This window comes from Musa acuminata, chromosome BXJ2-7, assembly GCF_036884655.1.
Source record: "Musa acuminata AAA Group cultivar baxijiao chromosome BXJ2-7, Cavendish_Baxijiao_AAA, whole genome shotgun sequence".
In the NCBI taxonomy this organism is placed as follows: Eukaryota; Viridiplantae; Streptophyta; class Magnoliopsida; order Zingiberales; family Musaceae; genus Musa; species Musa acuminata.
In genome coordinates, this window is record NC_088344.1 from 11,661,331 (window position 1) to 11,688,117 (window position 26,787).

Consider the following 26,787-nt stretch of genomic DNA (forward strand, 5'->3'; position numbering starts at 1 on the left):
TAATAAGATTAGGACTCATAGAAATACTTACCGAACGTCGATTATTCATAAAAACAACTCCTACCGATATTGATTTATGTTCTCGTCTCCCTAATGAATGCTCAAAGTTTCAAAAGCAGTGTTGATTCATGTTTATTCTTCCCTCGTTAATATAAAGCCCTTTAGCTAAATAATGCTCCATATCGGTGTACTAGAGCAGTTTAGTTTTGCCACTATTACGAAGCTATATGTAGTGATCCATAGATAAGATGTTCATATTAGAAATCGATATCGATCGTCACTACTCTTCCCATCTGATGATTGTGGCACAAAGCAGAACCCAATGTGTTATTCGAATCCACAATTCAGAGAATCATTATCATAGGAGGAAATGAGCACAGACGAACGAGCAATAAAGCTGAGCGAACACAAAGAAACCAACGGTGAGAGGAAAACATACAAACACGGAGACCACAACACGAACACGCCATGATTAATCCCAAATCATCACCACAGCTATCACTCCAACCCCTGCGAGCACCGCCAAGAACTTGAAGAAGGGAGTGTCCAAGGAACTTGGCTTGTATGGCTTGAATCCCTTGGCTATGAGGTGGTTGACGGCCACGTAGATGAACACGCCGCAGGCGAGACCCATGGAGATGCAGTATATCCAGTCCGCCGTTGATCCCTCCGTCGTGGCGTCGATGGCGATCCCGATGCCGACTCCCACTGGGCTTGATATGGCGAAGGCCAGCGAGTAGGCCACCGTCGTCAGGAACGGCCTCTTGGGTAACATCCTCAGCAGTGCAATTCCCATGGCGATAGCGGCGAAGATCTTATGCAGACTGATCGTCCACAGGTTCCTCCATGCGCTGCCCTTTGTGTCTGAAGAAGAAGATGCAGCACAGCATTAGACGTCAGTGGGTGAATGGAGTTGCCATGTTGCGGGAGGAGGTGCCACCAACCTGAGACTCCGATGGCTATCCCCTCGAACACAGAGTGGAAACAAAGCGCGAGGATGAGGAGCAGTGTGTCTCCGAAGGATGTGGTCCTGAGGAAAGACGGATGGAGATGGGGGTCGTCCTCGTTCCTGTGGCCGTCAGAGTCCCCCCCTCTCTCAGCCTCCACTTTCTCCTCCTTCGTCCCGCCCCGAGTCAACGTGATGATGATGCAGTCGCCGAGCATGGTGAGCAGGTAGCCGGCGGAGGCGAGCATGAAGGCGAAAGGGTAGGGGTTGGACGTGCGGTCCATGAAGGTGCTGCTGGCGTCGGCCAGGAAGTGCATGAGGGAGGTGCCCAAGAAGACGCCTCCGGCGAACTGGGTCCCCATCAGCAGGAAGCTCTCGTTCCACCGGAAGAAGTAGGGCGACACCCCGCCCGCGAAGGTGCTGACGAGGAGGATCACGAGGCACCATATCTTGACGGCGACCAAGCCCTTAGCGCGCAGGTTGACCGGCTGATCACCGGAGTCGGTGTCGTCGCCCCCGCCATGGCCGTAGACCTGGGAAGACAGCAAGGGGAGGAGAAGCGCTAGCAGGATTGCCCACCGAGGTCCAGCTTTCATGGTGGTCGACGCCATGACAGATTGCTGCCTTGCTCGCATAGCAGATTGGCTCTGTGTTGGCTTATATGAGGTATATGGGGGCGTACATGATTCCAACTCATGCATTTTTATCATCGATCGAATTGTTCTAACTTGGAGTTGTGTAGTACGCTTTTGACTTTGAGATGTTGTACTGCATATTCCTGTTCCTGTTGTGAGGTTTGAAGACATGTATAATACTAATATACATGTATGGATAGCCTTCCTCTTTGTTACACCTTCTCGATGTAGCCAGCCAAGATTACAGCATCATCCTTCCATGCTTCTGCTTATATTAGGTATATGTGGAGGAGCTTATACTTGTATTAGGTATATGTGGAGGAGAACATAAATTTGTCTTATGTTCAAGAAACAATTACTATGACATAGGTACTAAATTTATCCCCCGATTTAATAACATGAAAGAAAATGCATACTATTAACTCCCCAATTGAGTACCACATTATATAAGTGAAAAAAATATTAAAATAGATTTATATAAGGGTCTACTATTATTAACTTCAACTCAGAATATACTCTTATCATAGTTAAGCTAAACGGAAGCGCTAAATGATATATTTATATATTAGATAAAGATTTTTTGAATAACATCCAAAGGTACATAATCTTAATCATAATATATTATTATTTGATTTCGATTCTGATATTAATTTTTTTTATATAACAATAATATAATCATAATTTTTATGCTTACATCAATTTAATGGTCTCGCCACCAACTATTACAATGTTAAAAGTAATATTTGTTTTTAGCTACAATAAATTTCAAAATTCTTAGGCAAAGGAGGAATCAAATAATGCATGTTTGGTGTAATATGTTTCGAAAATATTTGACCTATGTGAAAATTTAGAGAAGTTTTTTTTAATTTAACTTTGATGGAGTACCGAGATTCCAAATTGCCTCTTAACTGAGTCATCAATCTATCCTCTCTATCCTTAATCGAGATAAGTATTCTTTTTCATCAATTAATATGCATTTTTTGCCATATACATGTATGAAGGAATGAGTGTCCATTGGATTTTAAGGGATTATGAATGTTTAACATCTTAGCTACCAAGATAGGATGGAACAATTGATTCAAGACATGAATTTTTCGTTAATTATCTTCTAAGAACTCGGTCACCTGTTGAAAGTTTCTTATTTTTAGAACATTAATTAATGTAAGTAGGCCATGCATAAACAGGTATATTGCTAACCCAATCAATGTTCATTTCATATACTAGTATTATTAATCTAGAATATTACAAAATGACTCATGGTCCTAACAACGCTAAAGGTTTTGTCTTCGTCCATCTTAGGGTTCAGACAACTATACTGGCATTATTATTCTAGAAACCATATAAAGAAGTATCATTATTCAGCAAGGAAAGAGCTCTTTTGGCATTGATGGTGTTCTCAAAAGCATGAATATTCATAGTTCCTAAACCACCCAAACTCTAATCAAACAGGTTCTACTAAGCACTTTGTTAGCCATGCTAGAAGTGAGCAAAGTTTTAGTAGGAATAATATTAATGATCGAATTGATTAAAATAGATTTTTCAGCCCGTGAAACATAACCACTATACCATCCTTGGGTCTTTTGGGTGATTTTATTAATTATCATTTATTGATAACTATTTTATAAACTATTCGGGACATAAAACAACAAGATATTTCAAGGGACATCCACCTCTTGAATTCATAAAAAGTTATAGATTTATGCTTAGTGGTGGGATCACAACATTTAAACAAAATATAATAGATTTACGGATCTAAACAAAATATAATCTTGATACTAGTACACATTGAAGGTTTCTAAAGCTTTAACAATGTTTTAATTAAAAAAATATATTGGTTCTAAATGAAATATCATACCGTATCGATGTTACGAGCTTTGCTTGATACGGTACGGTATCGTATATTGAGCGATATGTCAAGACGTACTGAACGATACACCTAATTAAGGTGTAAAATCCTTCAAAAAAAAAAAAGTTAAAGATAGAGTTTTTAAGGTAGAAATAAATATAGTAATAGTATAGATTTAGCAAAATCAATATAAATTATATAAGAATAGTATCATGTATCTTTTTTTGGACTTCGAGGAATAATCTTGTGTAAGGTTCATATTTCAGTTTGTTATGAATTATCCTTATATAAATATTGAAATATCTATAGAAAAATTACTTAAATTATTAGATTATTTTATTATAATATAAACTCTAAAATTTAAATAAATTAAATAATCACATATGTAGATATACCTGATTACTGATTTTACCACCAAAACAAACGACGAGCCTCCACGGGTAGTGGATCGGGTTCTTCGATCATATACATCTACATATCAATATAATATGTTTGTTGGACTCAATCATAAAATTGATCTCACGATATAGTGTATTAAGACACCGTATGTCATTGATGTATCAATATGATGATGATCGTAGGCTCATCGTCATAAATCACATTTGTCCAAGGTAGCTCATGAGGCATATATTGGTAAATGTTAGAGCTTCTATTTTTGTTACTATTTGTTGCTCTATATCATACTATTGCTCAAAGAAGGATGACCAACTATCATCGTACTATTGTTGTCCATATGATTCTCCATAATATGATGGTTGTGAATACGATGAGCTTCTTTCTGTATCTACATCATATAGGCTCTGTCGTATCTACTCAAATTCATCCACTGCCTTTCCCTTCCCCTTCCGTACATAAACTTAACTAGCACCTTATCGAGTTTCATGATTTAAATCTTAGGTGGCATATGTAAAATATTGCTCCTCGATTCATGCACCACCCTAAAGTTGTGTAGACGAGACTAATGACTGCCCGACATCATCACCATCATCCGTCGAGGCACTACTATCCGTGTTACTATCATATCTATGAACCGAGCAAGTTGTTGAATGTGATTGTGAAGGTGTCTCATCGTCCGACATGATTCTTTCTAACGATGCAACTAATGCTACTGCCTTCCCCTATGCCTTTACACGTTGGGCGGATGACTATGACCGTTGGGTGTTTGTAGTTCCTCAAGCAGTTTGACTCGATGTTGTTTGACTCTTGTCATGTTGTGATTGAGGGAGATTTTCTACCTGTTGGAGTTGTGCTTCTTCTTCTTCTATTACTTCAGTGATAAAACGCGAAGGACGATGAGGATCTCCTAACTCATCAAGTAGATAATCTTCTTAGTTCTCTACTGCTTCAATCCAATCTAACATCGACTCTGAATCTTCATTGTAGAATTGGAGGTCGATAGGATCAATATATGATTCTTCTGGCTTCTTATCCATCTCAGCACATCGCAATCTTAATCGTATGTTATAATAGACATATACGAGTTTCTCTAATCATCTATATGAGAGTTTGTTGTGGACTTTTGTGTGAATCAATACAAACGTTGACCAATTACGTTCGCAACCACTAGATGTTGCCGTCTGTGAAAGTACACGAATAACAACCTTCCTTAAATATGGTGCATCACCTCCAAATTGTAGCCACCACTGGACTGCAAGAAGATATAAATAAAATTTTATTAATATTATAAATAATTAATATTAAATATAATTGATAATCAATATGTGTAACTTTTTCTTAGTGTAATGACACGATACAACTATAACGTCGGATAATGAACCAACTATTTCTCTAAATAATCGACCATCCATAAGAGCATCGGTTGCATCAGTAGTGTTTGGCAAGAGCCGAAATATAATATTTCGTAGTATTATTAGTAAATCATTATGCGTTCTAAGAGCATACCGATATTGAATTGTCGAGTTTAGATAATATACTACGAGACATAATTTTATTAGTATGATTTTTTATTATCTAAAAATAATAAATTAAATTATTCTGAATATGAATTTACTTACATTACGAATATCTTCATCCACATGAACTTCGGTCCGACGATCAATGATCCATACGTATTGGTTGAACTTAAAATCATCTTTGAATACTTTTCTGACATTCTCTCTTACTAAAATCAACATATATTTAAGATATAGTATCTATAGATGCTTGTCCATATCGACCTTATGGAGAATAATATAAAGTGGTTCCACACCTTTTATGATTTTTGTCGTGGACTCCCAAAATCTAGAGGAAAGAATAGACTTTTCTATCTTCTTTCCATCACTCAATCTCTCAAATATCTAAAATCAGACCACTCTTGTGAGGTGACTATTGCCTTCAAGTCATATCTTTTTTATTGTAATGACTTTAATGTAATAAAATTAGTAGTAAACTAAGTACTTCCAGGTCAGAGTATCTTACCATTTACATACTTTGTATTAAAGTATGGACCAAATGATGATTATATATAACTTTATAATTGATTGTGCTCGAGCTATACAATTTTTGACTGCGTCTAGCTCACCAATATCCTTCAGTATTATATATATGCAATGAGTTGCACATAGAGTTCAAAACAAAGTTTTTCTTTTTTCTATCAATTATAAACTAGCCTTCCTGAAATTCACTCTATTATCGATTATTATTTGGACAATATCTCCTCTACTATAGTATCCATCAAGCTCTCAATGTAGTTTACATCTTGTATCTTTTCAGAAGCATTAATTAACTTATGAAACACCACTCTTCTGTTGCAATAAACAAAAAAGTTAATACTCATTCTTGTTGGTCATATCCAACTGTCACACATCAGTATCACCTCATATTCGTCTTATTACCTCTTGAAGGATTTGATCCAATCCTTCAATTCTACCACCTCCTCATCTAAGTACATATCGTAAATCTCTCTCGATGTTAAAGGTTGGATCTCCGTGCTAGATTTTTAAATAGAAGAGACCATGCTCTGATAATATAGACCTTGGGTTGTGTTGTTTGGAATCCTGTGGAAGTTGAACCATTTTGAAATTATCTTCCTAATATCCAACTTCTTTTCTTTTATGTATACATCGTCAATTCGTGTTTGTTTCACTGTTTGTGGGGGATAGGCTTATGGATTAATATCAACAATATCTGGTGCGGACCTCCTACCAAGCCTTCTCATAAAACCACAGAGTCTATCATACCTTTTGCTACTAGTTCAGCCTAACTAATGAGGAGTAGTTGGCTGCCTCATACTGGTCGACCTCTGAATTCCACTACCATTATCATGCTCCAATTGTGAATTTGGTCGTCGATGCCTCATTGCTTTATCGATCATATACTGATGCTCCAATGATCCACAAATCCCAGTTGTGAGATCCGACTCGACTTGATCGTCGTAACCCTCATACTGATTATAAACTCATTTCTACGTAGCCCTATAATATTCTTCCTCAACTCTTGCCTTCTTTTTAAATATATTTTCCTTTATTTGTTGTAGCTTGCTTTGAAATAATTTATGGATCTCTGTCGAAACTTTCTTGCATTTTGATACCCGTCGACCAAATGCATATTCACCCAAGTTATTCCTCTACCCTTGCCAAGCTAGTCACAATAAATTATATTGCCAATGATGATAGTTCTCATCACATAAACCCATGCATTATCATGTGGTTGTTCCTTTGCATGATCTTACCAAATTTAAATCAAATAAGCTATAAAGTATAAACATATTGAATTGATCAAATATCGATAAAAAATCAAGCATTAAATAATTTTATTAAAACATAATTAATTCTATTTTATCATCATAAATATGTTACATGCACATTAAATATATAATTTTGATCCTAGATGATAAAATCATCATTATATACACTAATAACCTAATTAATTAATTCTCTTTCAATACTTAAACATGTAAAACACCCTAATAGGTATTAAAGATATTAAATTAATCTAAAATCGATCAAATTTTGATTAAATTATCATTAAAATAACTAATTACAGTATTAAATAACTTTAATAAAATATAATTAAAACTATTTTACCATCATAACTATATCAAATAAATTATTAAATATATAATTTTAATATAATATAATTTAAATTATGATGAAATCATCATTATATATACTAATTATATGATTAATATAATTAATTATCCATTAATTATTTCTCTTTCAACAGACAAATACCCTAATAGGTATTAAAAACAATCAAACTATCGTAAATAAATAGTCAAAACCCTTGATTTGAAAAAGGTATTCTTCGTTTCCTTTTAAGCTTATTAAGAAGGTCAGAGAGGATTTGATAGATAATGACAAACAGGTAAGAGACTGGATCATCTTATCTGAAATGAAATCATTCAAAAGTTCTACCATTGATATGGTAAGAAAAATAAAATGAAGAAATCCAAGCCACGATAAAATTGATGCGAGAGGTAAGGCTGGTTTAATAGCATCTCAAGAAGCTCTATTGAGGATGCCTTTTTTCTTTTTTTGTCGAGATTCACGAAAAGCATCGCATGCGAAGACGTGCATCACATCACCATCAGAGTGTATCCGAATGACATGTACATGTTTGCAAATCTTAAAGCGATGCGTATCAATGAAGACCGGTGAATGCCGCAGTTAATCGATTACCTCCGAAGACGAGCATTGTGGCTTATGCTATACAACCACTGCAACTTAGAGGATGGATGGGATGGGATCGACGTGGGAGCAGTTGCAGGCAGCCGCAGAGGGCAGATGATGATCCACCTGCTTCATATGTCGTATGTTTGACTTCTGCTCCCCAACACAAACTGCCCCGCTCAAGCCTGTTGGTCAACCGGTCCTTTTGTTTTCTTGTTTCACGGAAAGTTTCAACCCACGTAAAAGAAATCCACCCCCACATTCCCATCCTTTTTCCTCACTCCCATGCAACAATGGCGCACGTACTTGCACCATAAGAGCATGCCACTTTAGGACAGCGGTGTGGGGGCTGACTGATTTATGTTGTTGGAGAAGGAAGGGTCTGATTAGGTGCGAGAAGTTAATTACATCCGACTCCTGCCTTGCCATAGTGTGGTGGTTGCTTGGTGGAGAAGAGTCAGTAAACCCTACCCCACTGCTGTGGTTTAGGACGATGCTGCACATACAGGGAAACCCATCATGCCATCCAAGACCGCCATTCTACTGATTCAATGACCTCATCAACTTTTCCATGACAATGAGATGATCCTGAGGCACACATGAACGACGTTGATGCATTAGTTGAATGGCCTATCAAATCATACCTTTTAGTGGTTGACCCCTGCATTAGTTAAATTGCCATTCTTGACTCTCCACCAAGACAACGCATGCAGCCAGAAATCCAATCTTATCATAACGCCACAATTTAAGAACATGGAAAGGTCATTGTAGAGGTTGAAGAGCAGCAGTAATTCTGTGTGGCTTCCAACGTTAAAAGGCCACATTCTGTGTCACTCTTCTCTCACACCAACTTATGATGCAGACGAAGGAGCCGGATGAGGCAGAGATCAACTGGCTCGACTCTTCTGCAGGGGAGCTGATGAGGGAGCTCCTGGAGGAGGATGATGATGATGAGACGAGCGCTACCTTCATCTCCCACGAATCGTCCATCGTCAACAAGCTCATCTCCACTGTCTACTCCGGTCCGACGATCCGCGACGTGGAAAGTGCACTCTCCACGACCCTTGGAGCTGGGGATTCCAGTTGCAGGTGCACAGAATCGGAACCTGATAGTGTTTCCCATGTCTAATGAGGCATCGACCTGATGCAATCTCCTGTAGGGTTTCTGTGCCGGAGAAGAGCACGGGGAAGATGGACAGCAAGTACACACTTCGGATGAAGATATGTGGGAATGGGATCGCCGATGATGGTTATAAGTGGAGGAAGTATGGCCAGAAATCCATCAAGAACAGTCCTAATCCGAGGTAGGTGTTCTCGCATGTCATAAGAACTTGCTGGCTTCTGTTCTCCTATTTACCTTTAAATCTAAATGGTACCGTCACGATGAGATAACATAGAGAGTATCTGTCGAGAAATAATATACTGTTTGAAGCTCTACAATACTCTGATCATCTACTCTCTCACCTGCTATCCGTTGTCCCAATTCCTCCATCATCAGGTGATTAATATCCATGACAGTGTGAAGAATGAAAGAAAGAAACAACTGTTTCAGCATCAGCTTCGAGTAGTTTGCATAAAGTCCATTCTATAAGAGCTCCATTTCTTGAGAGATCCAAATGCTTCCATTACCGTAATGGCAGGCATGTCCCTACCACCCAAATCCGTGACATTTCCAGAATGTAATTAGGGTTCTTCTGCCAGGTTTCAATCCTCATCTAAAACAAGAAAAACCATCCTCTTCACCTACGCTTCTCACTGATTCCACCAGATCATTTAAACTTGCACCTTCCACCACTGACTGATGTATGTGTAATAGTACCACAAGTAACTCCAACATGAACAAAAAAGCATCATCTCACCATCTAAATGCTTCGTTTCCTGTTATTAAGTCTGCAACCCACCCCATTCCATACACAGGCATGTTTCTAGTTCCAGCAAAAGGAATATGAATCATTGTATCTGCTTTGCCACACCATGAACACTGTAATTAATGTTCAACTGCTCCAAGCTTTAGTCCGTAACCTGCTTCCAGGTATGATATGCATATCCATGCAAGAATTGAAAGCCTTGCCCCAAAGCAAACTCATAACTTAAAGAGTAATCTGGATGATGACTTGAACTGACAGCAGCAATCATCTAATCTGCTATATTGGAGCACAGGAGTTACTACAGGTGCACAAACCCAAGGTGCAATGCCAAGAAGCAAGTGGAGAGGTCCTTGGAAGATCCAGAGATGCTCATTGTAACCTATGAAGGTCTCCACCTCCACTACACCTCACACTTCCTCCTGCCTCGGCCCCAGGATCTCTTCACTGCTGCCTGTCATGCTGCAAAGAAGCCAAAACTCCAATCCACTGACCTTCATGCTGAGGTGCCAGATTGTGTTCCACCGGAACCTACGGTGCACAGCCCATCAATGTTGTTGATGCAGCAATCACAGGCTGAAGCACGAAGCCTGGTGGAAGGACTTGATCAGAGCAAAGACACCACAGATGACAGTTTGCGGCATGGGCTCGATGAGGATGTCATGCAGAGATCACAAGGCCTGCTGGAAGATATTGTGCCTTTGCTGGTAAGAAAGCCATGCAACTCAACCATCTACTCATATGGCAACAATCTCTTGTCACATGAATCTCCTCCATCTTCTTCTACCATTTCTTGGAGCCCCAGCTCTCCCTGCCTTGATGTGGGTATATTTTCCAGCATCTTGTGAGTATCACATTAGTAGATGCAAGGATAAAGCCAAGAATCAAGTGACAATGAGGTAGAGGAAGCACTATACCCCTATCTCTGCAGATTACCATCGAGAACTGAGAGTGTAAAATGTGGTTACTCCAGATCTCACTTAAGATGTTGATGTAAATCACTAAATGTATTATGTATCCTACAGGAATTCCAATATGCATTATATAATGGTTTTAGACAAAGCACATCACAAGCTAATGAACATCATGCAGATTCCGACAATGAAAATACTTATCACACAGGTTGCTGACTGCTTAGAGGCTTGAAAAGTTCAACAACTCGTATAGGATCCAGATTTTTCAGTATTGAAGTAGAAACTCCATCAAATACTTCACACATATTACAATTGAGAACCAAGAATGGAAAATATGGTTACTCCAGATCTCATTTAGGATGTCACCAATGAGACATAGGATATCAGAATGTTGTTTAAGTTTAATGCAAATCACCAGATGTATTTGTGTCTACAGGAATTCAAATATGCATTATCATAATGGTTTTATACAAGCACATCCTGAGCTAATGAACATCAGACAGATCCCAAAAATGAAAATTTTTACCACACAGATCTTGCTGACTGCTAGGAAACTTGAATAGTTCAACAAATTCTGTAAGTTCCGGAATTTTAGCTATTGGAGTAGTAACTCCGAATACTTTTCTGCAGAAATGGATACGGGATGACCTTTGTTCAGAGCATAATACCATGAGTTGATTTGGACAAACTAGATGTTTGATTGCATTAGATCAATGTGTTCCCCAACAATTTATGATGGTGTTTAATGCATCAATTCATGTATATAACACCCAAAATCCATCCTATAGGATTGAATATGGGTTTGTGATGCATTTAGAAAAGACAGCATCTGACCAATTTCTTTGTTCATTATAGTGAAAGATTATTAACTCAAACATGCAAATGTAATCGGTCACTATTGTAGTTGATGACCAAGCACAAACACAATAAACTGGGGTAAAAGAACAAGTGACAGGGAAGCACCCTTTAGCATTAACATTCAGCTTAAGTCTTGGATTGCAATTTTTTACTGCTTATGATCATTGGCATAGTGAAAGGTACAATAATCAACTTTGTTCAGATTTTCTGAAACCCATTTTTACATGCATGAGTTCAAGCCCCATGATGCACGATAGTACAATCTGATACCTATTAACCAATGTGCATTAATTATCTCATATGCCAATCAACCTTATGTTTTTTTTGTCTCAAATGGCAAATAAGATCTTAATGAGTTAAATCAAATTATCCTTAGGTTTGTCACAGCAATGCATGAAGGTGATAACCTCAACAAAGATATCGTGTCATGCTTCCCATGACTCTGACAAAATCATCTCATAACCAAATTCTTCTTCCCATGGATTTTTATTTGTTTCTAACCTCTCAGAAATGGTCTTTGCACATCTTAATCAAATATTAACGTAATTTTATACAGTATGCATCTAGGTTGCTATTAACAAAGCCTCAGCTTAGACATACATTGGAGTATGTCTTCTTGAATTTGGCATTAATCCTCATACAGAAAAAGTGCATTCGAATTATTAAAAACCATAGAAGTCAACATGTCACCTTTGGAAACCTACAAGTGCCATCTAATCACCTAAAGTTGGGAACATAACCAAATCCATGCCCTCACCTTATCCATTTCAAACAGAATCCGCGTCCAGCACCGCGGAAATAACATACATACCGAGCCCATAGCATTATGCCCAAATAAATTTAATTTTGCAATCTATATTTCCATATACTGAAGATAAAGAGGCAGATAACGGTTGATGTATGTATACTGAAGTATACAACTGCTAACTGCCGAGTTATCTTTCATGATAAATGACAAAAAAGAAACAAATTCGACCATTTATGTGTTTAAACAACAAGGAATCTAACTTTTCACTGGTTAGCACAGTGTTAATGAAGCAGAAGCTATCCTCTGAATTACATATGGACTAACAAAAAGAAACTCTGACATGCACCAATAGAGTCCCTGGTATTTGCAGGACTTTGAATGAGGAACAAGACCATGAAAGAATGGACATTTTGACTCAAATGTGCCATGTGACTTCTTATCACACCTTACCACACCTTAACATTTGAAGAAGATGTGTGTTTGTCCAGTATGTAGCAAAAATGACAAGAAATGAAGATAATAATATTTGATGCGAGTTGGAGAATGTACTCAGAGAGAAAGAAATTCCAAAGAAAGTTTCTTGGTTGCAAGTGTAGCAGCTGTGACAATTGTTAACCAGTCACAAACCCTCCTAGGAGAAGCGGTCTGAGTTTTATATAAGTATTGGGAAATGATGTAAATAGCTAAAGCTTATAAGTGCACGTGGGAGTGGAAGCATTGACCCTGTAAAGGAGGTATCTTCTGAGACTGACTTATATAGCAAGCCTTCAAACATTAAAAAGATGACTAATGATAATGATTCACACAATGTTGTTGAAAGATTTAAATACTTGAGTAGTTTGCATGATCTCAGGGCAATGATAGTATTAGGATCACCAAGGTTTAATACAAGAGACCATCAACCACATCTCAACTAGAAAGAGCAAAATTTCAATTGAGAGAACCAAGCAAATGTCATAGACTAAATTACAAGTCAATAAACAAAAGGGATTAGCCTATATCTGACCTTGTTCATGTACTCTGTATACCTTTCTCCGAAGGACTCCACCATCAACGCTTCCTCAAACTCTGCCTTCCGCCCGTAGTAGACCAGACAAACAGCAACGAGGAACAGCAAACTGAGCGGCGCCCGCAGGGTGATGCAATGCAGTGAGAACAGCAGCATCGTCGAAGCATAGATGGGATGACGCACCCACCTGTAGGGGCCGAACTGCACCACCGCCGTCGGCACCACCACCTTCTCTGAGTAATTCGCCAGATAGAGAACCGAGTGGTACCGCATGAAGAGCGTCACCGCGACCAGAGCCCAGACACCCGCATTGGCCCACCCGCCGGATATCATGTGCAGCTCAGGCCCCTCGTACGCCGCAAGCCAATGACCGACCAACACGAGGACCGCGAAGCCGACCTGGAAAGGGCCGGGGAGGCGGACGTCCCACTTGGTGTCGTGCGGGCGGGCGTAGAGGTCACCGTAGAGGCGTCGGCGGACGGACGACTCGAAGAAGAAGAAGTAGTGGTAAACGAAGAAGAGGACAACGGGCCAGCCCTCAAGAAAACCATTGAAGTGGGCCGGGGGTACGACCGTGAGCCAGGCGACGGCGGCGGTAACGACGGCGAGCTGCTCGAGGATCGAAGCGCGGCTGAGGGAGTGCTTGCGGAAGCAGAGGAGGCCATAGGCGGCGAGGGCAGCGGCGGAGATCCAGGGCCAGAAGATCCAGGTCCAGCTAAAATAGGTCCAGAAGAAGGGGTTGAGCACGAGAGAGACGGCCTTCTTGACGGCGGCGATGGCGATGGCGAGGACCGCGGACCACTTGCAGATGGCGAGAGGGGTAACACGGTCGAGGTCGAGGTCGAGGTCGAAGGGAGGCAGCGGGAGAGAGGAGGTTTTGGAGAGGGCTTGGGGAGGGAGGGCAAGGTGTTTGTGGTTGGGTCCGAGAGAGAGAGTGAGCGATGGGAACTTGTGCGGGAGGGGAGAGTTGGGAGAGAGGGCGAGGGAAGGGCGGAGGAGGGAGAAGAGGGGTCGGGGTTTGGGCCGGGTAGGAGAAGGGAGGGGAGGAGGGAAGTGGAGGAAGCGAGCGGTAGTTCCCATCGGGTAAGACGAGACCGAGCAGGGGAGAGAAGTCGGGACTCCAAACGAGCTTATCCTCCTCGTCTCCGCCACACGAACCAGGCACGCGTGCGTGTAGGGTTTTAACCTGGTTCGACTCGACCCGTAACTGTCAATTAAGTTTCTCATCTTAATACCTTAAAATTAAAATGATTCGAGAGCCTCAATGATTGGGCGGCCGCATATGTGCATCTATGCGTACCTCTGTCCGCATGTACGCTAGTAAGTCATCGACCCCATCAATTAAACCAACAAGAACGAGGATACGTTGACTGTTACAAAGACTAGCTTGAAGCAATGCAAGAAACAATTCACACTAGAAGACCACATCCGCGTGCTGCTGCCATCAAGACGCAGTCGTACAATGTGCTGCAGAACAATGCAGGGAGCGGAGTGGCTGACACAGGAAGGAGGAGACGCAGAAGCTTTGGACAACGATGGACCCATCAGACAAAGTACTACATGTAATAAGCTGGTGGATAAGCTTTCACCAGATGTGCCAGAAATCTGAACTTAAAATGGCTACTTCATTTGATTGTTAATTTCGATAGTTCAAATACATAAAATTCTTGCAAACCCACAAACGTATTCTTTGTTGTGTTTGTTGGCTGCAAACCAGAAGATTTCAGTACCCTCTTGTTGTTGTCGGCAGCTCCTAACATCACTTCCTTTGCAGTCCAAAATTTTCATGACTTCTTTGCCAACAAATGCCGATCTCTGGGACAGAAGTCCGGTCCCATCTGCCTGCATCACGCAAGCCAAAGATTATATGATTAGTCAACATGTTGATATTTAGAATACATGATGACAAGAGAAACCTGATTACAGATAGATAGATGTACCTCATCAGAGATTGGTTAGATGAATCAGGACCAATTGCCTGGAAGCATGTTTAACTTTTACGGCAATGACCGAAAGGTTACACTAAGCTTCAGTAGGCTTCCATGCGGATATGGCATAAGTGATCCTTCCCTTCCATCCCTGAATCAACCATCGGCTATCTTCATCGATAACGAAATCCTTGTGATAGCAGCTCTTCACCTTATCATTGGCTTTCTTCATGATGTCGGGGTCCAGCGGAAGCTGCACAAACCCAGCCCTGAGGTTCCTGACCTGCCACTGCTTGTATGTCTCAGGTCTCTCGACCCTTTCTGAGCCTTCACATGCTATAACATTAAGAGCCTCCCTTCCAAAGAGATCCTTCTCGATCAATAACCTTTGTTCATCGTCGCGCGGCACATTCGTTTCAAGCATGTCAAACAAAGCAGAGAAGTGGAAGAGAGCCTCTCGGAAGCGTGTTACAAAGAAGGGGGCACTGTATGATCCATTTACGACTCCATGGATGAAAGCATCTGGGTTCATCTTCCTAATTGTGTTGAGGACCCGATTCCTGGGACTATCCACAATGACAGTCTCATCAATGAGATTCCTGAAGCGGTACAAACAGTTGACCACCACAACCTCATCTTTAGCAATGTGAAGATCCTCAACCCGAATGCTCTCCCATTTAGAGGCAATGGCCTGATACTCGAAAGGAACATTAAAACCTTTTGCATAAGCTGCCAGCCTTTGCCCTGTCTCTTCAATTCTCTCTGTGGGACGGAAACCTGGCTGAGGCACATCGATACCAGTTATTCGCAATTTTGGTGGGCCACCCTCCCTAGTGGCGAGACGCTGGATAAGGCATGGCCACTGAAACCCAAAATAGATGCCAAAATCAATGATATGAACCTTTGATGCCTTCTCTGCCAGATTAAGTATCGTCTGATTAGAGAAAAAATGTGAAATCCTCTTGAACGGACATGCTGCAAGATACAAATGATAAGCCTTCAATATATCGGTTGCGGTGGTCCTCTTTGCCACAAGAGCCTGATAGATCTGACTTCCCATGCCAGCTAAGCGAGCCTCAAGACCGTCCGCAAAGCAATGTGCCAACCTCTGAGACCCATCTCCATTAGGTGAAGAGTGCTGTCTAATTTGCTTCAGCAGTTCATTAGCGGTTCGCCTGTCATCAACTGCCACAGCTTGCGCACACAGGATGAGAAGAGTTCTGAGATCCACCACCTCTTTCTTTGTTTGCTTCTTTCGTCGTGTCTTGCCACCACTTGAACCCTTTGTTGGAACATTCTGGGCACTTTTGCTTGCCTCATTCTGCATTGCTTCCCGTAGATCAGACATCTTCTTAGAGCATTTATCTCCCTGATAAAGCAAAACCATGTCAAACATTTCAGACCTGACTTCTCCATCAGATGAAACAGCCGACTGTTTATTGTTCCTCCCCTCTGTCAAATCCAAGTCCTCCATGTTTGGATTCTTCCGAACTCTGGAACCATTTGACGAAATTGTTTTCTCCACCTTCCCCTTGCTATTGCACAGTTTACCATCTCTTTTTGGTATCTGAACCGATGAAACACCATAAGACTCTAAGTTGATAAACAATTTATCATTGCTGGGAAGGAACTTGCGTGCTTCTTCGACTCCTCTCTTGAAATGCCAGGTCGGCATGCTTCCGAAAAACAAATTAGGAGATATGGTCACATTATTAAACGGCTCCTCTATGCTACTGATGCTGTTATAGGAGCTAGATGGAGTCTGAGGTGAATAATCAACAGAACCCGGGCAAGTGAGTGACTGTTGGTAATCCGAAGAATCACAGACGGAGCTATTGTCTGCAACCCTGCTGCTACTACTGGCACCACCTCTATAGAGATTCCCATACCGATCATTGCTTCTCTCATCAGGGCTCCCTGAACAATGGTGACCATCGAACAGTGGCCGATCAGGGGATGGTGGGTACTTTTGGCCAAGGATGTCATAGAAGGGTTTCACCGCAGCTCGAAGGGCTGAGTCTTCTTTGTAAGTACTAACCTTCTCATCTATATCCTCCTCCAGAAGCATTCGGCTTATGTAGTTTAGGGCGATGTCCGAGTAGAAGATATCACTATCTTCTGGATTATCACCCTCGACACTTGTGCTAATGGATGTCGGATAGCTACTTTGGTTGGTCAGGGAAGACATTTGTGCCAAGTCTACATAGTTAACATGCCCTAGAAAGGGCTGCGACTCTCCTAACCCAATAGCCCGGAAAATGTTTTGATCGGAATAGAAATCATCATAACTCAGTCCGCTCATCATGCCGGACAATTCACGGAGGCCAGAATCCATAACCATTGAACCAGATATCTTCTACACTACCTAAATTTAGATCAAGATAAACCCTAAGTAATCACCTGGTACTAACCCTTCTTACAGTCCAGCAACCAGAATAAGATCTACAAATCCTAATTTCTCGTCAAGGGTTATACGAAGAACCAGAGTTCGGTGAAATGCTGGTGGAATGCCACCAGTTGATTCCGGATAGCTGCCAATCTCTAACTTTTACGGAACTAAAGCTACCACAGACTTAATTTGACACGAATCAAAATCTGCAGTTCTACGAAATAAGATCCTTAACATGAACAGCGAAGCAGTCAAAGAAAAAGGATCAATCAAAACACAAATAACAGGATGGAGGTATATATCGAGGAAGACAGAAAATATGTAAGAAACGAAGTGTTCAGCCCTATATCCTCATGAACTGATTTCATCCACCATCAAGAACCATGGAACGATCCAAAGAAGGAAACTTTACGATCAAGGAAAGAGTCAGACCAGACGGAAACAAAGGTTGGCGGCCCCAAATCCCGCCGCGGAGCAAGAGGAGGCAGAGACAGAGGCGGCAGAGGCTTGCCTTATCAAAATCCTGCTACTGTGGGAGGCAAAAGAAAAGGCGAAGCAGAGGGAGAGGGAGATGGAGATGGAGTTGGAAAGGGTGGCCGAGCTCGAGAAATAGTGGTTTGCTTGCCTTGCCTTTTGGTCCACCTTCTTCTTGTCTGCGATGTAATTTATTGCTTCCCGCACGAAGGCAAACAGTTAAAGGTAATAATATATTTTATTGTTATTATTATTATTAAGAAAATAAATCCCGAGGAATCTAATCGGGAGTTGCATACCGAAACGTGGGCGACACAGAGCCGTCTGATGGTGATTCACCGGCTGCTGCCCGCTGTTCCACGATTCCCGGTTTGCGGCCAATGGATTTGCATTAAAGGAGATTGTTTCCATCCTCGCCATTCGTTACCCGCGCGCCGGACCTGCACTGTTATTCGACAAAATGAGAGACTGACGAGGGGGCCACCAGATCCGGGAAGCAGGAGAACGGGACACGTGACGAACAAGCGTTGCCTTTTCAGTGACGCCGGGGACACACGGGGAGTCGGCGAGGTGGTGCGCTTGGCCATCTCGTCGTGGACGCAGGGGTCGACCTCGGTCTCCGCGGCACGAGGGCGCGGCCACCGTTGGCCACGTGTCCTGGCGTATGGGATGACGACCCGATGGTGGGTGGCGTGGGATCCGCAGCGCGGGTGTGCGGAGGTCAAGACGTTTCGACCGATCTCCCAAATGCAACACGTGGCCCCGGCGTGACCGACGTATAGAACGGCAGTACTGGCACGTGGAGCTACGCATTCCTCATAGCGAATGACTCCCCCGTCGGAGGCGTGGGCGACACAGACTCCATCCAATCAACGCACTGGTACTCGCGAGGGTGAAATCGCTATTCGATATATGCATATGCACACACAATTTGGTAATGGAAAACCAATAAAAAGCATTATAAGATTGACCCCACAGAGCCGCAAAAGGACGACAAAACACAGGGGTCCACGTGAAACTGATGTAGGTTTCAACGTATCCATGGGGCGCACACACATTATGTGTGATGGGAACGACTCGAGCGTCGTCTTCGGTAATTATCATCAGGAGAAAGGGATGGGGCTGTTGACTCTTGGTAATTATAATTGAAGATATACAAACCTAATTAGACCAAAATTTTGACATCGGATTTGGAGTATGCATTGTGATCCAACCCATCTGGGTTGGCATGACACCCTCGTAAAGGGTTAGCCCCTAATAAGACACATATTGGGAATCTATCATTATTCACAATTATATCAGCATGTAAGACAATACGTCTAAGTCAATACTATTCCTGCATAATCAGGGCAGCATTGACGAAGCACAATACCATCCCCGAGAGGTCATGATGATGTCGACCCACAAAGGCTGACATGGTGCCGACCCACAAAGGACGAGACAACACCCACCCAGCACAATTCCCCTTAACGCGACGTCGCCCCGCCATAGTCAGGACGGCACCGACCGTACAACGCACCGTCCCGCAAAGGTCGGGATGGCGCCAACCATGCACGGCGTCGTCCCGCGAAGGCCAGGACAACACCAACCAAGTACAACGTCATCCCACAAAGGTCAGGACAATGCCAATCATTCATAGTGCCATCCTACAAAGCCTGGGACTACGACGACCATGCACAGTGCCGAGGTACAAAGGTCGGGACGACGCCAACCAAGTACAACGCCGATGGTGATAAAACAACCCAAGTACGATTGGTTCCCGCAAGGGAAAGATAAAAATCCCTCGAGGGATCCATCGACAGGAGGTCCCTCTCTAGCCACTCCTAGACTAACAAGATCTTCGGAGGTGTCAAGGTTGGGAGCTCCTTCCCGACCCCGACTTGTATGCAGGAATCGGTGTCCGAGGAGTAGGCAGTCAGACCCAATGAGCATCCGACTTTGAAGCCAGGGCTAGAACCCAACCCACCAGAGGCGAACGATCTTGACATCCACGACCAAATCAAACCATGCCAGCTCGCTCTACCACCATGTAAAGGATCACTATCACCCCCAAACCCTAAACTGGTACTGTACCCACATCAGCACTTGTCGTCTAGAAACTCTAGAAATGGACGTGCGTGTTTGAGGGGGATGAACGCCATGCTGCTTGCTTCTGCTCATCGGCCGCGTCGTCCTTGCTAGGCTGATGCGGTGGCGGTAGCATCGTACTTGTCCCGCCTCCCACGCTCGCTTTGATGCTGCACTAGACCTGCTCTCCATGCGTGGTTAACCCATCGCCGTCCGTTGGTGCATGCGCTCGTGACTGCAGTGATGCAGCAGGTGGCGGAGCTGCTGCTGTCGTCTCGGTCACGGCAAATGAGGCGAGAAAGGTGCCGTCTCGTGCCACGTCTCACGGCACAGTGCAGCCACTGTGCTGAGAAGATAATACAACTAAGGTTTTGGAGTAGGACCTCTCATGTGGCTTGGTGCATTATTGAAGGCGGCTGTCAACGGAAGACAAAAGCGTTTTGGAGCACTAGGTCGGTTTCCTCCTCGTCAACGGAAGCGCAGAAAAGTTTGGGGAACCTTTCAGCTGCCGCAGCAATTGTGTGGAAGAAGACGACGGCTTCTCCATTCACAGGCTTTGACTGCATTCCAGATTCGATCCCAAAAGTTTGCATCAAGTCATGGAGGACGCTACCTTCTCACTTCGACCGGTAACACACCTCACCTGCTTACATCTGCTGTAATAGGAAAAGTCCCAACTCTTGCAGCCAATGATCAATCATGAGTTGATATCGCAACAATTTATTCTTGTGAAATTGAAGAGGAAGATGAATCGATCAATATATATAATTCTGATTGTTTAGTGAGTCCACATCACAAAGAATGTGTTCTTTCTCTGCATGCCATGTGCTGTTAGCTTTCCTGATAAGGCCTTGATATTATATCTCTACACCTACGTATAAGCTTCGCACCTCTTTTCCTCAGATATATGTACAGATATGTCACTTGGTGACGCCGTCGAGAGTCAAACTTCGTTCGAGTCCTCGAGACGGTCAAACAGCAGATGGCTGCACGAACAATTATACGTGGATCTTTGTAGAAAAAGGAAAGCTATGAAAACAGTGCATTAATATTGTGCTTTGTGCTTTCGTTGATGTGCGTGACAAAGAAGAGGTCAACTAAGCTATAGTATGATGATTCATGAGATGAATTTTTCAGAATATTTATTAGATCACGGCACGCATGTATGTAATTATTGGTCCCTAATCATTTGTCATCTTGAGATAAACCCGGTTCACGAGAGCTCAACCCGTTTGGGTACCAACCCGGCCCAAAATGTTGCCATGTGCGGGATTCATTGTCAATTTTGCAAGAAAGTCCTTTTAAATATTCTTACTTGTAGGGAAGCCCCTGCAACTCTATTCTTCGTTGTATTTTCCTCATCCTTTTTACTATTTAGTCCGGTAAAATTAGCTAATTGTAATTTGATGAAATTAATTGTTAGAATCAGAAGAGTCAAAATAAAAGGGTTGACTGACTATTTTACACGTGTAAATGAAATATAATATAATTATCTTATATCACGTGGAATTTCTCATTAATTATTCTTTATGATCATTAAAGATGTGATTTGTACAATTACCATCAAAATGGTTATCGAATAACGGAAATATAAGGACGAAGGAGACACATCCCGCTCTCTTGGAAACCCTAAGCCCACCACGGTCTCGTTCCTGCGCCGGCGGCATCGGTGGGGAACTCTCATTTTCAGCAGGGACTCCGCCCTTCTTTTTGTTCTCCGATCAAGCCCACATTCTTCTTGCCGCGCTTCCGTCGGGTACTTTAATCCTCGCGAACTCTCATTTTGTTTTCTCGCCGTAGTTATCTGAAATCGACGTTGCGGTTCTAATCTTATGCTGGTTGTTGTGTTGTGTGGCATATTGTGGTAAATTTTGTTGTGTTTATGTTCTTGATTGATGACCATCTGCTGTGTTAATCCGAGGATAGTGGGATAGAAAAGGGAAATGGTTTGATGTCTGTGATTGGGGAGATGAATAACATAGCGTCAACGCGGAGAGCGTGAATTGTTGATTACGAGCTCAATTTCATTCAAAAAGTTGTAGCTTGTGCCTTCCAGTAAAATTTGGTCCGTGATTTAGGGCATAGACACTGAACTGTCAAGATATCTTAGGTCTAAATACTATGCAATTCATTCTTTCAACCCAATTGTTTACTATTGCTGACATGCTTATTCCCTATTAATTGTAGCAGTCACAGATATCCCCTAATATCATAGCTCCAAGTTAAATAGATATTCAATTTGTGTTCTGCGTGGCTGTTGGTGTCATTTTTAGGCTTCTTCTGTCCTTTTAAGTGGGCAGCCATGGTTATTCAATATTTTGGAAGCAGTGCGCTCCCAAAACTGTAGCAGGTAGACTGTCATTGTAATGTAATATTGGTGGAAGTTACAATTGCGCTAGCATTCCTCTATCATTTGGTCGGCAACCAATGGTTGAAAGTCTTAGAGGTGAAGATCTTGTATTTATTCCCTAATTATAATGGTTAGAAACGCTTGTATTGTCGTAGCTGCAAGGAATGGTGAACTTGGATTCAGCTTATATGTTAAGTCACTCTTTAGTTTAAGTGATTCATCACGAGGAGGTATGGTTTCGGTTGGTTCAGTCACAAGTCACAACAAGCTGAAGGAACTGTTCTCAGCATTCCTTAACACCAATATTTTACTGTATTGAATGTTGAAATTAGGTTTTCAACAATTATGTTCTATTAGCTGAAACAAATATGTGGGTGCAGTTGCTAAATTTCTGATGCAATAAGCAGTATGGATTTGGCCCAACATGATGTCAGACTGGATTGGGATGATTAAGTTGTCCAAAGTTTGGTGAACTTGTAGCCTTGATTTCCCATGGATGCTTCGGGTGAGTGTCCAGTTCAAATAAGTGAATTGAACTAGACTTTTAAGTCTGGTTTGATTCAATAACACTGTTTATTACCCTCAAAAGCCACCCTTCACGCCCGTGCGATCCCGAGCCAACCCTAGCGTTATTTCTACCTCCACCATTGATGTTTTTTGTTACTGCCTCCACCGCAGACGCAACGAACCGAGTCTTCCTATGTCGTCGATGGACAAGTCCGACGACCTAGCAAGAGCCCATAGCTTCCTTCCGTTGTCGCTCCATGTGTAGTTCCTTCCACTATCGAGGGAGAGGATCGTAGGTTCTTTCGCCACCAGCAAACGCTCTCTGGAGCTTCCGTCGCTACCATTGTTGTTGTCATTCGCGGCACTACTGTAGCTGTCTTAAACTAACCATCCATCGCTGCTACTACCAGCTTCTCACAATTATCTTCTTATCGTTATTATTGTCACTTTCTATCAGTTTCCACTGTTAGTGACTCTTTTATCCCCCCCTCTGTTATTGTTAACAATTCTTTTCTCCCCCTCTAACTACTATTAACAGTAAGTAATATATTGTGAACAATATATTTTTAATTTAATATCATATTTTTATTTAAATAAATATATTTTTTAATTATATTATATATTTTTATATTTTTATATTTTAGAGCGTCTCGCTTCGCTCGAGCGAGTGTCTAGCGTCTCGAGCGTTTTGGGACATTGACGTCTCTTGATGTCTAGTACTTTTTAAATCATTATCATATTTTATTAAAGGTTTCCAAAATAAGTCATGATTTGTTGGTCCCCAAATGTGCTATTACTATTAGGTAGCTTGTAGCCTTCCTGTCGTGTGTGTGCGAGAGAGCATGGAATGCGCCAGCAGTGAGGCATCATAATCCAGCTAGAGAATTCAAGATTCATTTAGTTTTATTGATGATAAGGGTAAAACACATTGCACCCTACTGATTTTACTGTTCTCTGTCTTGCTTGTCAACACATTGCAGGTTATCATATTACAGGTCCTTCAATTAGAGGCCCGAAGCTTATGTTTTTGCTGGGTAAAACGAATGTTGCAGTTCAGGCAAATGGCATTCTCGCTCTATTGCTTGGGAGAATAATGAACAGCCACTGGAATTCTCAAGTGCCACACATGAATAAACAATGCAACTTTTGAGCACAACCAAACCAGTCACTAATGCATATGGTGGTCCAATAGGAGATTCCTCATCTGAAATTTTTGGTGCAGAGAAAGCAGGCAGAAGAAACCAACGGGACTTGATATGTGGTATTAGAGGGTCGAAGGTGATTGCTGATGATGCTGATATGTCACCACCACCGCTACATAAAGAATGAGGATTAGGTTGCTCGCCTCTCTCGGTTCTACCTTCCACCACTCATCTCACTCTTTAATAAACTCTCCCTGCCACTAGTTCGGCCTGTGGCAAACAGTTCTGGCCTTTGTTTGGCATGTCCAATGCCTTTGATTTGGACATAGGTGATCCAAATTTGAGTCTGAACAATTCTCTTTTCCTGCACAAGGTTATGGACATTGATCATTGTCACATCGTGCATCAGTGGAAGTCTTGTTCACCGAAATTTTCCTTTATATCAAATTTATACCTTGAGAAGTCGCACCAGGATCAAATTATTATGGCAATCCAGTTATAGTGATTTATCCTTTTCTGAGCCAAGTATGGAGCGATGGTACCAATGTTGCTTTAGTTGATCGAAACCTGATGTAGTCCCATCAAGAATATGTTGAGCCCACCATGAAATAAATGTCTGAAACAGAACACCACAAAACCTTGGTGTTAAGCTTTTATTTGGGAAAGGAGGAGATGTGTCTTGATTTGATGGTTAGCGGAGACAGCTACAGATACCACACCTCACATGGAGGAGGAAGGTCACCGACATGTGAACAGAGATCATGTTCAACATAGAGTCAACGGATTCACGCACATGATAAAGCCAAAGAGTCGATGCAAAGATTAGTCCGTCATTATTATTGGACAGAACAAGATTAATCCGCACAAGCACATAAAAAACATTCGTGTGTATGGTAATTCTATTTTATATTGAATAAAAATAGAAAATTATTACGGTGAGAGCAGGCGAACATTACGAAGCTTTTGCTAGCGTGCAGGAGGACGACGGCGGAAGCGCGTCAGGGGAGACGAACGAGAAGTGCAGCAAGAAGCTCCCATTTGAGTACCTTCCCCTCACGGCAGCAGTAAGACGACGACGGAGTCCAACCGAGGGGCGAGGCGGTAAGCTAGTGGAGATTCCATCGATGGCGATCTCATCCATAGCATTTTGTATTTGGTGAGCGCATGTGGACGGGTCGGTTCACGTGACACGGTTTCCCGTGAAGTGACCCTTCAATTTTGGCTGCCGCGGATCCCGTGCCCCACCCGCCTGTCGAAATAAACCACGTCTATCTACGTAGCACGTGATTACCAGCAGCTAAACCCTCCATTAACATACACCAAAGTTACCCCCTACAGCTAAACACTCCATTAACATACATCAAAGCTACCCATGCACGTTGTTCATGCACCCCTGAGGTAATGCCTCCACGTTGTAAGATTCCCCGTGGCACGTGGCCTGCGGCTTTAAACCCCCCCCCCCCCCCCCCCTACCCCATCTACTCCCCAGCTGGCTTATCAATAACCTAATGCAATCGCAGTATAAAGCCGCCAATGATTGATCCACACCGCTAAACCGCGTCGTCGAGTACCAAGACACGGTCTCCACCACGACCCAAACATGGTTCGTTGACACATCAGACTTGTTTCCGATTCGGTTCGAGCTTCATGTCAGAACCTTATTCCGATTCAGGTCCGACCGGTCGGATCCAGTGGCTGAGTCTCCTCCACGTCATCTCTCGCTCCCACGGCGTCGAAATCGACGGCCCAGCGAACGGACCCCTCATTGGAGAATTCCTCCGGACCAAAAGGACGACGGTAGCCCTCTCACGCGGAGACTGCTTCCGGCCACGAGGGTAATTTCGTCAAGTGATGTGAGGGCCCGATCACAGGACGGATTGCGATACACGCACCGTACGAAAGAGTTTGTATCCAATATTAGCTTTTGCTAAACGACGATTTCGATTTACTGTCCAAATGCAGGGAATATAAATTGAAACCTTCGCATTAACCCCAACCACTAAAAAAACGTTTTATAATTATTATATTAAATAAGGAAATTAGAGAAAAACATCCATCCACGAATTCCCTCCTTCGATTACCGGTTCACAAATAATTGCAAGTCTTATCCTAACCGTTACAAACAAATGTTGTATATGATTATTTATCTTTAGTATCGTTTCCCTTTCAGCTCTCTGGGAACAGTAAAAGCGGTTCAAGTTTAAACCCGACCAAAAGCCGTCAATGTTAGCTTAGCTGCCACGGAGTGGGACCCGAATGGTTTCAACGCCAGTGGCAATCACTATGCAGGTAGGTCGACGGGTAACTCGTGGATGGGGTCCGCAAGGCATACTTACCGGAAGAAACGCGGTGATGTCACGTTTCTGACCAAGCTTTTGAGTCGCCTTTAACGCACAAAACCGTGGGAAGTCGCTTGCTTTGTCCGTCGCCGTACGATCCCCAGAGGTGGACACGTGGAGGAGATCGGAGCGGATGGGAGAGGAGGGGGATGGTTGGTCC

The 26,787-nt window shown here is 42.4% G+C and overlaps 4 protein-coding genes and 1 long non-coding RNA gene across 5 annotated transcripts; 2 read left to right on the plus strand and 3 right to left on the minus strand.

The window, feature by feature from the left end:
* Positions 1 to 327: 327 nt before the first annotated feature.
* Positions 328 to 1,627, minus strand: LOC135616124 (zinc transporter 1-like). Its single transcript, XM_065115306.1, has 2 exons — positions 945 to 1,627; positions 328 to 864 (listed from the first exon to the last, which is right to left on the minus strand). Exons 1-2 carry the CDS (start codon positions 1,579 to 1,581, stop codon positions 473 to 475), a joined length of 1,029 nt encoding a protein of 342 aa, XP_064971378.1. The 5' UTR covers positions 1,582 to 1,627; the 3' UTR covers positions 328 to 472.
* Positions 1,628 to 8,890: 7,263 nt separating this feature from the next.
* Positions 8,891 to 10,750, plus strand: LOC103991706 (probable WRKY transcription factor 49). The gene is made up of 3 exons (XM_009411236.3): positions 8,891 to 9,126; positions 9,198 to 9,341; positions 10,198 to 10,750. Exons 1-3 carry the CDS (start codon positions 8,891 to 8,893, stop codon positions 10,748 to 10,750), a joined length of 933 nt encoding a protein of 310 aa, XP_009409511.2.
* A 2,502-nt stretch (positions 10,751 to 13,252) lies between these two features.
* Positions 13,253 to 14,586, minus strand: LOC135617236 (uncharacterized). The gene has a single exon (XM_065117262.1). It carries the CDS (start codon positions 14,509 to 14,511, stop codon positions 13,396 to 13,398), a length of 1,116 nt encoding a protein of 371 aa, XP_064973334.1. The 5' UTR covers positions 14,512 to 14,586; the 3' UTR covers positions 13,253 to 13,395.
* A 451-nt stretch (positions 14,587 to 15,037) lies between these two features.
* Positions 15,038 to 18,324, minus strand: LOC103991708 (scarecrow-like protein 9). The gene is made up of 2 exons (XM_009411239.3): positions 15,372 to 18,324; positions 15,038 to 15,273 (listed from the first exon to the last, which is right to left on the minus strand). The coding sequence occupies exon 1, from the start codon at positions 17,698 to 17,700 to the stop codon at positions 15,454 to 15,456; it is 2,247 nt and encodes a 748-aa protein (XP_009409514.2). The 5' UTR covers positions 17,701 to 18,324; the 3' UTR covers positions 15,038 to 15,273; positions 15,372 to 15,453.
* Positions 18,325 to 21,872: 3,548 nt separating this feature from the next.
* On the plus strand, positions 21,873 to 24,718 carry LOC135617237 (uncharacterized). The gene is made up of 2 exons (XR_010488656.1): positions 21,873 to 22,045; positions 24,127 to 24,718. It is a non-coding gene; the product is annotated as an uncharacterized LOC135617237 (long non-coding RNA).
* The last annotated feature ends 2,069 nt before the right edge of the window (positions 24,719 to 26,787 follow it).

Excerpts from the sequence above, each read along its gene's own strand:
- LOC135616124 (XM_065115306.1), bottom strand. The coding sequence starts at position 1,581 with ATGCGAGCAAGGCAGCAATCTGTCATGGCGTCGACCACCATGAAAGCT. Across the intron at positions 865-944 it reads GATAGCCATCGGAGTCTCAG|ACACAAAGGGCAGCGCATGG; the intron begins GTTGGTGGCACC and ends CTTCTTCTTCAG.
- LOC103991706 (XM_009411236.3), top strand. The coding sequence starts at position 8,891 with ATGATGCAGACGAAGGAGCCGGATGAGGCAGAGATCAACTGGCTCGAC. Across the intron at positions 9,127-9,197 it reads GCTGGGGATTCCAGTTGCAG|GGTTTCTGTGCCGGAGAAGA; the intron begins GTGCACAGAATC and ends AATCTCCTGTAG. Across the intron at positions 9,342-10,197 it reads AAGAACAGTCCTAATCCGAG|GAGTTACTACAGGTGCACAA; the intron begins GTAGGTGTTCTC and ends ATTGGAGCACAG.
- LOC135617236 (XM_065117262.1), bottom strand. The coding sequence starts at position 14,511 with ATGGGAACTACCGCTCGCTTCCTCCACTTCCCTCCTCCCCTCCCTTCT.
- LOC103991708 (XM_009411239.3), bottom strand. The coding sequence starts at position 17,700 with ATGGTTATGGATTCTGGCCTCCGTGAATTGTCCGGCATGATGAGCGGA.